The sequence below is a fragment of the Mixophyes fleayi genome, chromosome 1 (genome assembly GCF_038048845.1).
Source record: "Mixophyes fleayi isolate aMixFle1 chromosome 1, aMixFle1.hap1, whole genome shotgun sequence".
NCBI lineage: Eukaryota > Metazoa > Chordata > Amphibia > Anura > Limnodynastidae > Mixophyes > Mixophyes fleayi.
The window spans coordinates 277,827,891-277,844,900 of NC_134402.1; the positions used below are offsets into that span (position 1 = coordinate 277,827,891).

Here is a 17,010-nt window from a genome sequence, read left to right on the forward strand (position 1 = left end):
CATCTCCAATGCATTCTATGGCTTCCAACGCATTATAACCACATTTATTCAGATTATTATTTTTATGATTATCCTTTGCTCTGCAACCAACTGTTCGGCTGTAGTTCTTTATCTGTGTATTCTGTGTTTTTAGGATCGCAGTAAGTCTGATTAAAAAAAATATATAATGTTTTTCTATTCTGCACGTAACACTTGTGCCATAGACCAGGAGTTTAATCATAATCATTTCTTTCTGTGGAGTAAAATTATGCCTCCTAAAGACTTTAAGGGTTTATTTTTATTCACCCCACCACTATTGGATACTGGGTTAAATAAAAACATGTACATGTATGGTAAATATGATAGGAAGGCACATACTAGCCAATAAACTAGCGGATATAGAACATATTTTAAAAAACACTTAAATGTATGTAAATATATACAATTGCAGCTGAAGCACAGATTTACAGAGCACACTTGTCCACATAAGTTGTGCAATAACATTGTCGCTTTCTTGCAGGCACGTTTGTCACCCAGGTCATGTAGCACCATGAACCTAAAATATGCCCTTTTGATATGCCACAGTGTGGTCAAATTTACCATATTGCATTCAACCTCACATCAGGTTGCCTGGTTTAGAGTTGCACATAAGTGTGTTTGTGTCACGTTAAGATGCATCTTGGTGCAAAATCCAATAAACTGAATGTGCACAACTTGCATTCTATTGCATTGGCCATATTTTGCACTTGGGGGTGGGGGGGGGGGGGGCTTGCACCCCTTTCAGATGTACATACATAGCAAAGTATGTGGAAACCCAAATAATGACATCCATATCTTCTTCTCATTTCAAAAATATGGTCATTAAAATGAAGGTGGTCACCCTTTGCTTCTATAACAGCCTCCACTCTTCTTAGAAGGGTTTCCACTAAATTTTGGAAAATATCTGCAGGGATTTGCCTTTATTCAGCCACAAGAGCATTTATGATGTTCAGAACTATAAGGCCTGGCTCACAGTCTGTATCCCAATTCACCCAAAGGTGTTCGGAGTTGATGTCACGGCACTGTGCAGGCCAGTCAAGTTCTTCCACACAAAAATCAGGAAACCATTTTTTAATGAACCTCGCTTTGTGCACAGGAATATAATCTATCTTGAAAACCTGAAAGAGGAAATGATCTTTGCCAAACTCTTGCCACAAAGTTGGAAGCGCACTATTCTCTAGATTGGCCTTGTATGCTGTAGCATTGAGATTACCCTTCAGTGAAATTAAGTGTCCCAGACCAGACCACGAAAACAGACCCAAACAATTACTCCTCCTCCACCAACAGTTACTTTACAGTTGGCAGTGTGCATTCGGTTAGGAGTCCTTCTCCAGGAATCCGCCAAACCCAGTTTTATCCGTAAGACTGCCATATAGTAAAGCGTGATTCGTCACTCCAGAGAATACGTTTCTTCTGCACCAGAGTCCAACGGTGGTGTGCTTAGCACCACACCAGCCTATGTTTGACACTGTGTGAGTTGATCTGAGGCTAGTTTGCGGCTGCTCGTACATGGAAACCCAACTCGTGAAGCTTCCAAATCAGTAACAATAATATTATGGTGTGTGCCATTTTTGCTAAGGCGTTTCATTTTTATTATGTCTTTATCTGTAAAGCACTATTTACAGTGCCACATGAAATCCGTTACCAAGATTTCCTCCTAATTCCCATTCCCATTATTCTAAGAAACAGATGATAGCTGAAAAAGATCACTCTTAAATATATGGTGCATGTAATTATTTTTGACTTCTTTTCAACAAGTTTAACTTGCTTTGTGATTTCCATTTTCACTTAAATTTGGTCAAGTCCAGTCAGTCACCCATGTGAGTGAGCTTATCTAATGGAATCCAAATAAAATCATGACATTTGTCACTGTGACAAGGTCATCCATTTAATGAGGGCCACACTACAGCGCTAAAGATGAGGGTTATATAATGATTTGAACATTTGTAGGCTTGAGCATATAGGAGATACACGAGGAAGTTATGTTTTCATTCTCATTTCCACCAGTCTAAAAATAATTCTTATCAACCCCTTTGCTGGTGCTGCCGAATTAAAGACATAATTGGTCATTAAGTTAATTTGAGAACCACATTCCTAAAGATAAAACACTTCTGAATTAGATTGTTTTTTTGTATGTTATGTTTTTTTATTATTTCTAGTTCACACAAGTGTATCATTTTATTTAATTATGTATTGTTTCCAAGCTGATTAGCGTAACGTGCGTTTTTGTTTTGACATGCAGGGTTAGCACCATAAATGTGTTCTGTTAAGACATAACTAATAGTGATAACATAATGATACTTTTTTTGTACAGCATTTATGGGTGGAAAGCCCCATACTGTTGCTGTAACCAGTGTGCTCATGCCTTCTGGTGCACGCTATCATGCCACATTTATAGTCGCTTAAATCATTGGTCTTGCTCACTTGGACTTGCATAAACATTGTCTGTTGGTACCTGCTTACATGCTTTTCCTTGGAATAGGCATACTTGGGACCAGATCTGATAACTGTCACAGTAAGTATAGTATCCTAGAGGTGGCAATAGTATAAACTATTGGCCAGTACAAATATCATCTACCTCACAATCGTGGGGAAAAAAACCCCGTAAAAACCACCAAAATGTATGCGTTCACTCACAGAGACCTATGGCAAGTACAGTATGTGTGTAAATATATGGTGTCATTTAGAAGTATAAGTTAGGCATTTTATTTTTTATTTTCCACTTGGTAATTTAAGTTAAATCCATCTGAAAACTACATTATTTACATTTTATAAATTTGCTCTGTTTGAGAAAATAATAACATAAAGGGAAATGATCATTCAAAAACATAGTAACGTCAGCTAAATGATAGAGTTGCAGGTGGTAACGTAAAACTCAAATGTCCTCTCCACTTCATGTAACTCCCAACTCAATATGTCTTGACGTATTCCAACAGATCCAGCGTTTGCAGATAGAGAGAGTTTGAAGCGAATGCCCCAATATGGCTTTAGTCTATATGTTCACAAGAGCATGTTAATGGGCGGAGTGATTTTGTCATGCCACACAGGTTACGTGATTGGTCTCATTTGTTCGGATGTTTGAGAAAATCAGTGGTTCGAATATTCCGTACGGCAGACACAATTGAAAGCACCAAATAACAAATTGCTGGCAATCTCATACACTTACGTTTAGATATATTTTTTTGGTGTCAGAAATGGGTTGTGGTTATTGCTGCTCTGTAAATTGATTTGTTAACCATTAACTCAATCTTTGTATTTTTGCAAGTTGCAGTTCTGAAAGACACTTACCCTGAGACACAAAAAGCATTAACAGAAATATATTCATTCTTAATATTCCAGTTTTCTTAATAATCCTGTAATCGCTAAACAAAGCTAGTGTTCAATAATAATATGCTGGTACATCTCCCAGGAGACAATCGCTCGTTACACAGTCTACAGTTGTAATGTTATACATATTTTTACAGGAAGATTCTAGTTTGCCAAACTATTAAATAAGGACAAAAGTAAACACAGACATCATGAAGTTCATTATAAAATACTGTGCGACTAATAGTCTGTCCGATCTCAGCATCAGTACGAGCCATTTTATTTAGTGTAGTTGAACATGGATTATCTTGCACTTTTTTTAGACTTTTTTTTTTTTATCCTGTTTAAAATATAAGCCATTGAAATTGTATCTCTTGTTCAGATTCCCCGACTTTGATTTAGCTTGCATGTGCATTTTTAACTGGCGCCACCAGACATACCACTATTAAATTTACTTGCATCATATTGGATGTACTTTTATATTGCTCAGGTGTAAGTAATAGTTTTGTGGACACAAAGACAAACTTTGTTTTGAATGAACAAAGAACTTTTTAATGAACATTTCATTTTATTTGCTCCATCTTGTATATGATAGCTGTCATGCAGCTTGAAGCAAATCAAGCCATTATTTGACATAGCAATACAGTATATCAAAGGCTGTGTAATGCTGAGCTGGATAATGTTTCTGAATAATAATTGTGAAAAATACATAATGGAATGTGCTCACTGTGTTTTTTATTACACCTTGGCCTGCTAGGAGGGCGTTTCTTCTCTGTCTGTGGGTGAGTGTCAGACATGCAGATTTGCTTTGCAGAAATTATTTGTGTGGATTCATACACAGGGACAGGGCTAGTGATGCCACAGCAGGTTAACGGAGTTAAATGTTATTTTTTTAACAGAGTTGCACAGGGGCAATGCTTCCTGTATAAAAAAAATTGAAGAGTAATGTATATGCTAGACATAGTTTTAAGCGTACTTGGGTAGGTCTACTTGGACTCCTGGGAGAGCTGGTCATTCTCCCGGAGATGATGTGATTCTCCGGGAATCACATCATTTTGGTCCGCCCTACGTTGTAAAATAACGCGTTTGCATTATTACGTCAAAGGGCGGGACCAGTATGACGTGATTCGCCAAGCCCTCATGCCCACCTCCCCGTCCCCAAGAGACTCCCAGAGGCCAACCTGGAAAAGCTGGCAACTATAGTGTTCTCTCTTTGGTGTAGAGTATGAGCATATTCAGGCTGTTATATCTCATCTTAGCCTGCTCTCTGTCCTGTTTTGAACCTTTTCAGACTTGACCATGCCCCAAAGATGTCATACCCTGTCTAATGATGACATATATATTTATTATCGTTGGGCCACACCTCCAAGCTATTCTATGTATTGTGAGAGGTTCATCACACCTCGATGAGATTGACAGATGAGGTCTGGGAGGAGCTAACACACCTTGACCTTAGCAGCCTCACACTCCCACCCAAACATGTAAAGTACTTTCTGACTCATGATTTGAGACGTTGCTAATCAGTGCTGCGCGGCCCGCGTTAGTGAGAACGACACATATGGAAAGGGGTGTGTCCACACTAATGAGCCACATGAAGGGATGGCTAGTTAAAGAAAGTATTAGTTTAAGAAATAATTTTTCCCCCAAATATGTGTATATTTCTTCTATAAGAACTACCTCTGTTCCAGCCTGCACATAACGTGTGTATGTACAATATATATGTGTATGTATGTATTTATTTGTTAGCGTTGAACTGGGGTTTGATTCCAGCCATGTCTGTGTGGGTTTCTTTTGGTGCTCCCGTTTCCTCCCACACTCCATTGACATACTGGTAGGTTAATTCACTTATGACAAAAACTAACCTTAGTTTGTGTCTACATCTGCATAATAAGGAATGTAGATTGTAAGCTCCACTAGGGCAGGGACTGATGTGAATTATTAAATATTCTCTGTAAAAAGCTGCAGATTATGTAGATGATATATATAATTATTAATAAAATATATATATACTATAATATTTAAAGATCACTTTTCCTGAGAAATACATTTCAACACACAGAGCCACATCACTACTGCCAAGATTAGGGATGTTCTTTATTTTATGTTCCTTTTGATTTTTCCTCTCTTCTATGAATAGAAGAGGTTTTCATGGGTGACTGTTTCTGTGTGTGACTGTGTGAGGGCGAGCAGGTAGAAATTGCGTCGCGCTGCCCTTGTGTGACTGTGTGTGGCTTAACAAGCTTGTGTGTGACAAATCTTTTTCATTTGAGCATGGCTAACTCTGTGAATATGTGATGAGGGCCTAATTCCAGATGGCCACGTAAAACAAAGTGGAGAGAAGCTGAAAGAAACATACAGTACTGATGTCTGTGCACGTCTTTCACAAGCAAGTGTAATTGTGTAAGGTACACCAAACTGATAGCAATTAACCAGTCATGAATGATGTGAATGAATTATAGTTTTACATTTTGTTTATCCATCATTTTAGTAGTTGAGAAATGTCTACATGAATATATAATCTTGTTTTCTTAGAGCAGATTGTTTGTGTACTTCTGTTAGCATAAGTATTTGTAAAATGATTTGTTCACAGAAAGATACTGATGATTAATATAGCTTTGCATTGTGAGAGCCTAAGGGGACTGACTTAGATATATAATTATACTTACCAGAAGAAATTGTATACAGTACACTCTGTTAAGATACTTGTCAAAATAGTGAATGATTTGTTTGTTTAGTAATCAAGCATGGTATGTACAACTAAATTCCATATTTCAAGAATAGGCTACGCTGACAAAATATTACCTTGAGGCCATAACCTCTGTTTTAACTTTAATAGCACTTGCATACTAGTCATGTTCTAGAGCTCTACCACTGGCTCCCTAATTTTCTTGAAGAACAAACAAACAAAACAAACTGCAGCATACTGAATATATTAAATGCACCTGTACAAAAGCTGTTGTATGGGATACATGGTTTTCTTGTAACACTGGAGTGCTGCAGCACTTTAACTGAAGCTCTTAGGTGTGACCGGGAAAGTGGGTTTCCCATTGGATGACTTAGTACAGGAGTATTTAATTTGTTCTTGCTGCAACGTTTTTTAGGTTGTAAACTACAGCGTTCTAAACCACTGCTGTTACTCTTTTACCATTACTCTGTTAGATTAATCAATTTAATCTGTTACAGCCCAGTTCAATGGCAGTGAGAAAAGACAGTCATCGCCATCTCCATCCAGTGACAGACGCAGACAGCTGAGAGCCCCTGGGGGTGGCTTTAAGCCCATAAAACATGGCAGCCCCGAACTCTGTGGTATCCTGGGAGAAAGAGTGGATCCAAATGTTACACTGGAGAAACAAATGTGAGTTATTTTCTGGAAAGTAATATTGCTTCGAAATGATTCCATTGGTTTACGGCCTTTGCATAGTTGCCAACTCTCCCAGAATATCTGGACTCCAGAAATCTGGGTCAGTCTCCTGGACTCCGGGGAGAGAGGGCAATTCTCCCGATTCCCGACAGGCTGTGGAGAAGTTAATGGAGGAGGAGGGGCTTATTGGCGTAATGGACGCGTCATTGTGGCTTGATTCTTCGAGCCCTGCCCCCACACGCCCACTTGCCCCCCGGACCTCCCGGGACTGGAGCTGAAAATATTGGTAACTATGCTTTATAGACGCTTGAGCAAAAATGTTTTATCAATAACACAATTCTGTTCCTTTTAGGAAACTAGTGTAAGATTTGTCATCAAGCTTGCTAATATGTTAACATTGCAGATAACACTAACATTCAAAAAGTGACAAATGTCTCCTCTCTTCAGTTGGTACCATGGAGCGATCAGTCGGACAGATGCGGAGAACATGCTCAGGTTGTGTAAAGAATGCAGTTACCTTGTGAGGAACAGTCAAACAAGCAAGCACGACTATTCCCTGTCACTGAAGTAAGTCATTTCTTCACCCTTAATAACAGAAAACATACACACACGTTCGAAGATGGTGTAAGAAAAATAGGAATCAAAATACTGTTTTTAATGTTTAGACATTGTTTCTATTTTATTTTATTTTGTTGGTTTGTGATCTATATCGTCTTGAACATTATGGTTAGCCTTTTGTGTTTTTTTAAAATAGCCTGCAGGTTTGTTTTGTTTTATTGTTGTTTATTAGGGCTAGGGTTTCTCATTCATTAAATGCTGAATTCTATAAACCACATTGAAAAAAAGCATGTTGGGCAGTGTAGTTTTCACACAGTGAATACAGAGCTTGCACCAGAAGTATTTTTAATGTGGTTTACATCTGCACAGTGTATATTTGAAACTACACTGACTAACACACAAATTGAGAATGAGCTCTTAGCTAACCATATATTTATGAACACATGGTCCTTATTGGTGAGCTTGGCTACTGGCCACTACGGTGGATGGAAAGGACCTGTGAGTTATGCACCAATGCAGGTGAGGTGGAGTCCTATTTGGATGCTGCCATACTTCGGAGTATCAGTGATTTTTTTATGGTTAAAAAAAACCTTTGTTTCCAAGTAGTATTAGTATTATTATTATTATTATAATATAGCACCAGCATACTCCGTAACACTTCTTTGCCTATTGGCCCAAATGTATTTATAATTGAAACACATTCTCAGCACTACGCTTGGTAAATTAAATTACTGCAATTTATTATTTTTTAGTTTATATTTTTACTAGAGTCCATTTTCTCTACTTTTTTTTTTTTTTTTTTTTCCCCTTGTACAAAATCGTTTGAAATCTCTTTTAAGAAAATCAATGCTGGAGCATAAAGCACAGGAGCGTGTTATTGCTCTTGAGGTTTTGCACCACTGAGCTGTTCGGTTGTGTCCTGCTGTGTCAGCGTGGCTCTGGCACGCTATTAGATGTCTCCGTGTGTGCTCACTGGCATGCACCAGCAGGTGAAATAATGTGCACTCGATCTATCTTGCCTATACACAGCAGGAGGACATTCGGTTCATTCGTGCCTCAGCAAATAGCTGATGTGGGGGAAGCAAGACTGACCAAATATATTGGTCAACGGGTCATTGTGATTTAGCGGTACAATAAGCCATTGCCACTAGTAAAGAAATGACATCACAAAGTTCTTTAATAATTTGTGTAAGGCAGTCACCCTTTATAGGTCACCTTTTAAATGTTTCAATTACTAAAACCAAATAAAGCTGTTATCTTCTAAATGCTGAAATAACTCATTGGATTTAGGCCTGACACTTTGGATTACAATTGAGGCCCAGGTTAATTGCATTACTCCCTAATGTATTGTACTTTACCTCTGCTGTGCGACCTTAATTTATCTGGCAAATCCCTTGAATTTCCCCTCGCCAAGTAACAAGAACAATGATGCTGTGAGACTCCCAATAGATCTCAGTTGAGTTGTAACTTTCAATTAATGTTTTGAAGAGCATCTGTAAAATAGATAAAAGGAACCTGTATATGCTGATCAACTTGTGGTCTTTGCTTAATCTATTCTTAAAACTTACACTGTAACCCCTATTATTTGATTTCATTGCAAAATGCCATTGATATTTACCTAGGCTTTCTAGAAATGTACCAAATGTAATTAGATTATGAATGCTTACCTGTCTATAGACCAAGTTAAAATATCTGAGGAAAAACACCACAATTTAATCCACAAACTTGTGGGCAAATAGGCCAGTGACTCTGTCACTTTTGGTCCGAGTGGCAGGATCTCCGCATTGGTGATCAGTTTTAAAGAGATATTTTGTTTGGAAAGTAGAAATTTGCAGAGATTTGAAGACTGGGGGACCAAGTATTGAATCAAATCAAATTTCATTTTTCCTCATAAGCCCCAATAAATCACAATTTGCATTTTTTCAGTCAGTAATGAAGGGCCTGATTCATTAAGGATCTTAACTTGAGAAAACTTCTTTTCTCTTTCATCCATCTGGGGGACACTCCTTAACCATGGGGTTGAGTCGGGGGGAGGAGTCTGGCACCCAAAGAGTTAATTTTTTTCAGCTGACAGCATATCACCCCCGCCAATTCCCACATACCTCAGTTTGAATTGGGTGCCCTTGGAAGAAGGTTGCACCTGAAGAGCTCCAAGAGAGACAGTGAACAGGGTTCACTGGTTATAGGTTTTTTCCTTTTCTTTATCAGTTTTTTTTTTTGACAGTGGCGAGAGGCTCCGTGCAAACGGAGCTGACTCTTGGGAGAAGCGCCTGTCCGGGGGGGGCGGCCCTGCTGACAGAGAGGTAAGAAGCGCTTCTCACAGCGGGAAGCAGTCGGCAAGAGACTCTCCCCACTAATGCAGGACGGGCGCTGCCATTAGGCAGAGAGCGCCTTTACTGCTGAGGTTCCCCGGAAGCCAGCTGGAGTATACCAAGTTCCTCCTCCCATGGGGATGGCAGTGAATTCTTGAGGATGGTGCGCTTTGAGTAGCGCTAGCGGGGAACACATTCTAACAGGTTTTCCCCTAATATAAGAGAAAGGGCAAAACGCTGTTAAGGTAAACAACACAGAAGGAGAGCCAGTGGAAGGGGAATGTGTTTGAGGAACACCGCTTCCCCCCCCCCCCCCCCGCTGAGTGAGCACGTGGAAGATCCCTTTTTTGGCGCCCAGCTTCAAAAGGAGGACAGTTGTAGCAGTCATTTGAAGAGAAGTGCACTGTTGACACATATCTTCCACGCTAAGTATCACTTTGTTTCTTCTGTATATGCATGTGTATTATAAGACTATGAGGTGTTGAGAGAACTGTGTTTAAGGAAAACTATAAAGTTCTCCAAACCTGTCTTATTTAATCTGAAATACTATGATATGTTAATATAAACCTAATCTGTATTTTCTGATAAATTGGAGAAGTGTTTGTGAATTTTGAAACGTGATTTAGTTTTTCTTATCTTGTGATGGCAGATAAAAGCAAAACAACACGTACCAAACATAATGTCTGTTTAAAATGTAATGTTAAACTAACAAGTGAACGGCTGGATCAGGGGGGGCTCTGTGCAGCCTGCACTGTGGCTCCTGTGAAACAGCCTATAGACACCTCCACCATAACGGTAGATCCTCCTGAGTGGGCGGCTGCCTTAACACAGGGAGTTAATACCCTTGTAAATCTGTTATCTAAACCAGTTGAGATCCCAGCTACATCTTTGGTTTCTCAGGGTATAACAGTAGGAATGACAGATGAGTCATTTTCCCCAGGGGTCAGTGTATTTCCCTCCCCAGCCCTCCCGGGGGTTTCCCAGATGGGAGAGGTGGGTTGGTCAGCAGTGGCTAAAAGCCTGGACCGGCTTACCCATCTACTGGAGAACCCCAGACACAAGCGTAGTGTTAAAAGACGTAGACAAACAGCTAAAGCGCTGTGGTCAGTGTCAGACTCTGAGAGTTCCTCAGAGGAGGAGGGGGAATTGTTGGACGATTCAGATGTGTCCATTATAGAGTCAGAAGGAAACTCTAGGCACCAGGGTATGGACGATCTGGTAAGAGCAGTTCGTCAGACCCTGGGGTTTGCTGAAGAAGAGGTGACAAAGTCTTTGGACCGCTCCCTCTTTAAGAAGGCTTCTAAGCAGGTGGTCAGGTTCCCTCCCTCAGTTGAGTTGAGGGCTATTGTAGAGGCCTCTTGGAAATATCCAGATAAAAGGTTCTCTATGCCAAGGAAGTTTGGCGTATTGTATCCCCTTCAGGAGGAGGATATGACCCGTTGGGAACAGGTGGCAAAGGTAGATACACCTGTGGTGAGATTGGTTCGTCAGACTCCACTACCTGTACCCAGGTCAGCGACCTTACAGAACGCAACTGACAAGAAATTAGAATCCCTGCTGAAGTCGATCTTCTCGGCCGCCAGTATTAGCCTCAGGCCAGCATTGTCCTCTACCTGGGTAGCTAGAGCCATGGAAGTCTGGGCAGGGCAGTTAGAGTCTGCCTTGCAGGATTCAGATTTACTGCCTCTGGCCATGCAGCTAAGGGAGGCAGCAGGCTATGTATATGAAGTGGCCCATAATTCGACCTCCATAGCTTTGTCTATTTCAGCTGTAGTAGCTAGAAGGGCGTTATGGTTAAGGGCTTGGAATGCAGATTCAGAGTCTAAACGATCATTAGAATCCATCCCGTATACGGGTAGGATGTTATTTGGTCCAGAATTAGACTCTTGGATCTTACAGGCTTCAGCGGGCAAGAAGACGTCCTTGCCTGTAAATACTCCAAGACCTAGGGCTTGGCCTAGGTTTAGTTCTTTCAGACAGCCTCCTTACGGGGGCGGGTCTGGCAGAGGTCAGACTACCGATCCAGGGGCAGTGGAATCCAGGAGACAGTCCCGTAGGGGAAGGTCATCCTTTGCCCCTGTGGCACGGAGAGCTTCTTCCGCCAAGCTGCCGGGTAGACCAGCGGCATGACTACCACCCACCTCTGGTTCCAGTGGGTGGGGTGGGAGGACGGCTGCTTGGGTTTGCCCGGCAGCAGACAGGGTCCTCGGTAGACGAGTAGGTCCAGAATATCGTGATAGAATTCATGGGACCAGCTCACCTCAGGTTTTGGAAAAAAATTACCTCGCTGGCTTCTGTCAAATCAGAAAGAGCTCAGGGCTGTCGATTTGCTTCATTCAGACGAAGCTATACAGGCTTAGAATTTCCAGTAAGGGAAAAAGTTTTAGTCACACCCATTCAGGGTGCTAAGGCTAGACAAGTTGTTCAGTCTATGACCGAACTTCTAAAGTCTGAAAGGGTCACAGAGAATCCCTTGTCTAAGAATGAGTTTCTTGAGACTAGTGAGGGACTTGGTACGCAGCAGAAGGTTGTCTCCACAGGACAAGTTGAGGTCCTAGATGGAGTGGACAGGCAGGATCCTGTCAGACAAGAGGCTGTCAGTAGCCAGGTCTTTGAAGCTGCTGGGAAAGATGGTGACATTTTTCGCGACCTTACCCTGGGCAGGGTCCCATCCCAGAGGAGCATTCCCGTGCTCGAGGTACCAGTAGAGGAGATAGGTCCTCAGCTGGTGGTTGCTGGACAAGAACCAAACAAAAGAACAAAGACAAATAAATATTTGGACGTAGTGAGGGCATTACGTATATATGTTAAGAGATCTGCAAAGGTACGTAAGACAGAGTCTCTATTTGTGTTGTTTGACTTTTCCAAGCGGGGATGGCCAGCATCTAAGCAAACTATTGCCAGATGGCTTGCCCTGACTATCAGGGAGGCTTATGTCCAAAGTATTAATTTCCCTGTGCCGAAACGTATTGTTGCCCATTCTACCCGGTCGGTTGGGGCATCTTGGGCGGCTCGTAATTGAGCCACGGCGGACCAGCTGTGCAGAGCAGCCACCTGGTCCTCGGTCCATACCTTTAGGAAATTCTACCAATTTAATATATTTGCGTCTGGGGACGCCTCCTTTGGCCGTAGTGTTCTGCGTGCAAGGAGATCAGAGCGGTCCCACCCTTCAGAGGGATTACTTTTGTAAGTCCCCATGGTTAAGGAGTGTCCCCCAGATGGATGAAAGAGAAAACGGGATTTATACTTACGATAAATCTTTTTCTCTGAGTCCATCTGGGGGACACTCCGATCCCCCCCCGTCTTTTCATTGTTTTGTCTGCACTCCCCCCTCTGTTGAGTGGTGTGTCTTGGTTGATTGGCCTATCTTCCTAATGGCTTTTGTAATCAAACTGAGGTATGTGGGAATTGGTGGGGGTGATATGCTGTCAGCTGAAAAAAGTTAACTCTTTGGGTGCCAGACTCCTCCCCCCGACTCAACCCCATGGTTAAGGAGTGTCCCCCAGATGGACTCAGAGAAAAAGATTTATCGTAAGTATAAATCCCGTTATTTCAGTCTCGTGGACAAAACCATGTTATAATGCAAGGGGTGCAAATTAGTATTCTGTTTTGCACATAAGTTAAATACTGACTGTTTTTTCATGTAGCATGTTGGTTTTATAAACTGACTAAAAATCCCCATCAACGATGTAACGATGTCGGGCGAATGTGGAAGTGTGTTCACACTCACAACCAGCAGTGTAGGCAGATATCTTTAGAGTGTGTACAGAGCCTCAATCTTTTTAGCAGACGGTTATGAGAGATGAAGAGCACAGATCTGATGGTAAATTGTGTAGGTGTGTACAAATAACTCTGCATGTTCATCAGGACTTTGTCATTGCCAAAATCGCATGTGCAGTAATTTTCTGTAATGTGTACCCAGCTTTGCTCTAATCACCTGATGTGAAAGGAATCTGTGATGTCAGTAGCAACTATATAAAATGTTTTTTTATTTATGTAGATTTTTTTTTAAAAATGAAGAGGGTATAGCTAGTTGTCTGATTGTGCATGGTTGTATCCATCCAAGACAAACAACATTTTATTGTTTGAATAAATGTTCCTAGCTATTCAGTTGCATTTGTTTGTTATCTTTGAAATGTTTTCCCCTCACCCTTAGTGGATTCTCACTTTTCGGTGAGTTTTAAACAGAAAATGGGTATGTTATCACAAATAGAATCAAAAAGAATAATATGCCGATCTACTGGGACATATAGGTTATAGTACAAACTTACTGTGCCTCAAGGCTAGAGCATGTTAAATCCCTCAGTAGATGATTCTTAGCAGGAGAATGATGATCAGTTTGTAAGGCCAGTAGTACAGAGTACAAATGTTGTCCTACCTGTGTTGTTCCAACGTGTTTCATCCTCATTGCGGTCTTCCTAGAGTGAATAGCGACAGTTTTCCCTCTGCCTTTTAAATAATAAATACCCAGTCACTTGTCCCCAGTATGTAACATACTGTGCATGCGCTGATGGCATGTTACTGCTGTTTTGTTTATGCTTAGTGCAATATAACAGGATAAACAATACCTGCTGCAGCTTATAGTGAAGCTACTAATAGGACACTTTAGTATCTTAAGTGCGACTGGTTTTGTTAGCTATGGCAGTACTCACATTTTACTAAAAATTTAAATTTTAGCAATTTGTAGCAAAACAAACTTTTAATTTATCTTTCTCTTCCTACTCTACCATGGCAAGATAAATTCAGTGGGAGCTCTAATAGAGGAATTGTGACCATTGATATGGCAAATGTTTTTGTTTTAGTTACACAATCAACTAGACTAGCTATATTTTAATGTTTTAAAGCAGAATTTCCAGTTACTTTTCACTGACCCGCTCTTTTCCCTTAGTGTAGTCACAGGAACTGCACGCTAGTTCATTCCTGTAGTATAACATCGGGAAAAGATTCTTGTTTGCTCTTCTAAAATGGCCGCTGAGGGGAGTGGGAGGATTAGTAATAAGAGACCGACTCCGTGCATGTGACTTCTTATTCGTCTGTGTGGTCACAAATGATCATGAAAAATTATAGAATATTTGCTTGGTATTTATCTATTCTTCCAAGATAAATTATTTTATAATGTAATGTTTCTTATACCAAATAAGAAAATATGATAAAATAAAAAAAAATGATGAAAGCAATGACTAATTTTAAGGTTGAATTACAAAGCATTAATGCTCTCCAAAAAAATGTGTGTGCGCTACTCCTTTCATGCATTCTTTGATAAGTAAATGATAGGGTGGAAGTGAACTGAAACACAAAGCCAGGATCATAGAAAAATATTATTTTTCCATTTTATTTATACATGCAAAAACAGGCCTTGCTGTTCCTTCCTATGTATTCAATTTACCTCAGCAGAAATAAACATGATGGTTGTAAATAATTGTCTAGGTACACTTCCAGCCACATATTGAGTTTGCTGTTTCCAGAAGTCATAAGAGTAAATCATCCTGCTCATAATTAGTGCAGATTGAACTGAAAATGTGACTAGCCTGGTGCAATAAAACAAGTAAATTCAGGTCATAATGAGGACGTTTGGGATGTATGGTGGTAGTCAAAGAAATTGATCAGAGGAAACGAGTTAACTCTTCTGACACAGCAGGAACACCACATATTGGTATATGCAGTATTTTCATGACATTGTGACAAATAAATACAAGATTCTTACTACAAGGAGAAGTGTGTGTTTTAAAACAACTCCCTTCCAAATAATATATAAATATATAATGATGGTTAGACTAGCCAGACCGATGAACCAATCCGTTTTTTTCCTGCCTTCAAAAAATGATGGTATTAGGCAGTGTTTTATGGCTCTAGTAATGTCCACATCAAATCCGCTTCATTTGTGTTCTGTCAAACCCCAATTTTACTGTCTTGGTTTAAAATGTGGTTCTTTCATTTTAGCTTAATGTCTGTTTATTAGAATTGAATTGGTCATCCACTAGTAACATCATTTCTTTTATAAATAAATAAAAAAAATAGATAGCACAATGTCTCAAGCCAGGCATGTAAACAAATTAAATAGGTTTTAAATGTCTTTTTTTGGGGGGTGATTTACATCTTCAAAAATCATCTGTATGCATTTCTAGGACTAGATATATATATTTTTTTACTCACTTGCCCTTCAAATGACATAATGTGGCAGCATACTAAAAGTGTATGGCCATCATATCATGTTAGGCATTAATGTATGTAAGATGCCATTTATTTGCAGCAGGAGATAAATTGTATGTTTGGTGTCTCCTTTTTTTATTACTATTAACATTTATTTATATTGTACTGGTACACTCTGCGCTTTACAATTGAGAGCAAACCGTAATTAAAGATTGCTTTTCCCGCAAGCTCTCCTTTTACAAAAAATAGAGCATCTTCTCCTCCAAACCGTTTCTATATCTACAACACCTCTAAGGCAAAGTATAACATTTTCATACCTTTCTATTGAAATTTCGAGCACTGTCGACTATTTGTCTATGATGACCTGTCTTTGGTAATGTGACATTGTAAATTCTATAGTAGCGGCTTTAGGTAATTTTACCTATGCAAGAACAATGGGATTATTATTGCATTAAGACATTATTGCATTAGGAAAAGAGCATTGCTGAAATTTATTGATTTATACTGCAGGGAAAAATAAGCAAATTGAGAAATGTATCCAATTTCCACAAAATGTAATTTTATGTCTGCCTATGCAAGTATTATGCCTCTTAAGAGAACAGATTATTTTTATACATAAACTTCCAGTCAGCATATTATTATAGTTGAATTATTTAAGGAGTACGGTTCCTCAAAGGAGATGCTATAATCTTAGTGCAAATTGTTCTGACCCCATAGATCTGGATTTACTGTGGTTTTAAAACTCCATAAGCATATTATTTACCATCTGCCACCATGGCTTCCAGGTCTTTGCATATCCAATTAATTTTGATAGTAATTCACCTGATGACCAATTTGGCTACTAGATGTTTTCTCTTTGCTTGAAGCTTTTGTCACCAAGAAACTTATCAAAATCTGGCTGGGAATCATGGGAGAAGTACCAGGGGGGCACGCAGGATTTTTAGGGGGGAAGGTTTCCACCCCACCCAAAAAAAAAGCAAAAAAAAGCGAGAGCAGCACTGTACTATACAGCAGCCGCGGCGCTGTCAAAGAAGCTTCTTTGACAGCGCCGCGGCTGCTGTATAGTACAGTGCCGCTATGTGGGGCACTTCGTGAGGGGAGGAGTTTCTGGAGACCCAGAAACCCCCCCCCTGCGTGCGCCCCTGAGTACCTTGGCTGTACTTCCTGAAAGTTTTATCATTCTCTTGCCAATTGTCTCTACCAGAAAGTGTTTAAATTAATTAGATATTGCTCTAGTATTTGCGTATAAAAGAGAACACACACAAAATTATATGTTGTATAGGTGACTTTGCATATTTTCAGTGA

General features: G+C 40.0%; 1 protein-coding gene across 1 annotated transcript in view; it reads left to right on the forward strand.

Annotated features, from left to right (window-relative positions):
• SHB (SH2 domain containing adaptor protein B) overlaps positions 1-17,010 on the forward strand; it is a 167,062-nt gene that overhangs the window by 121,462 nt on the left and 28,590 nt on the right. The window contains exons 4-5 of the mRNA XM_075210913.1: positions 6,508-6,679; positions 7,133-7,252. Coding sequence (XP_075067014.1) covers positions 6,508-6,679; positions 7,133-7,252 — 292 coding nt within the window. The remainder of the gene's footprint in view (positions 1-6,507; positions 6,680-7,132; positions 7,253-17,010) is intronic.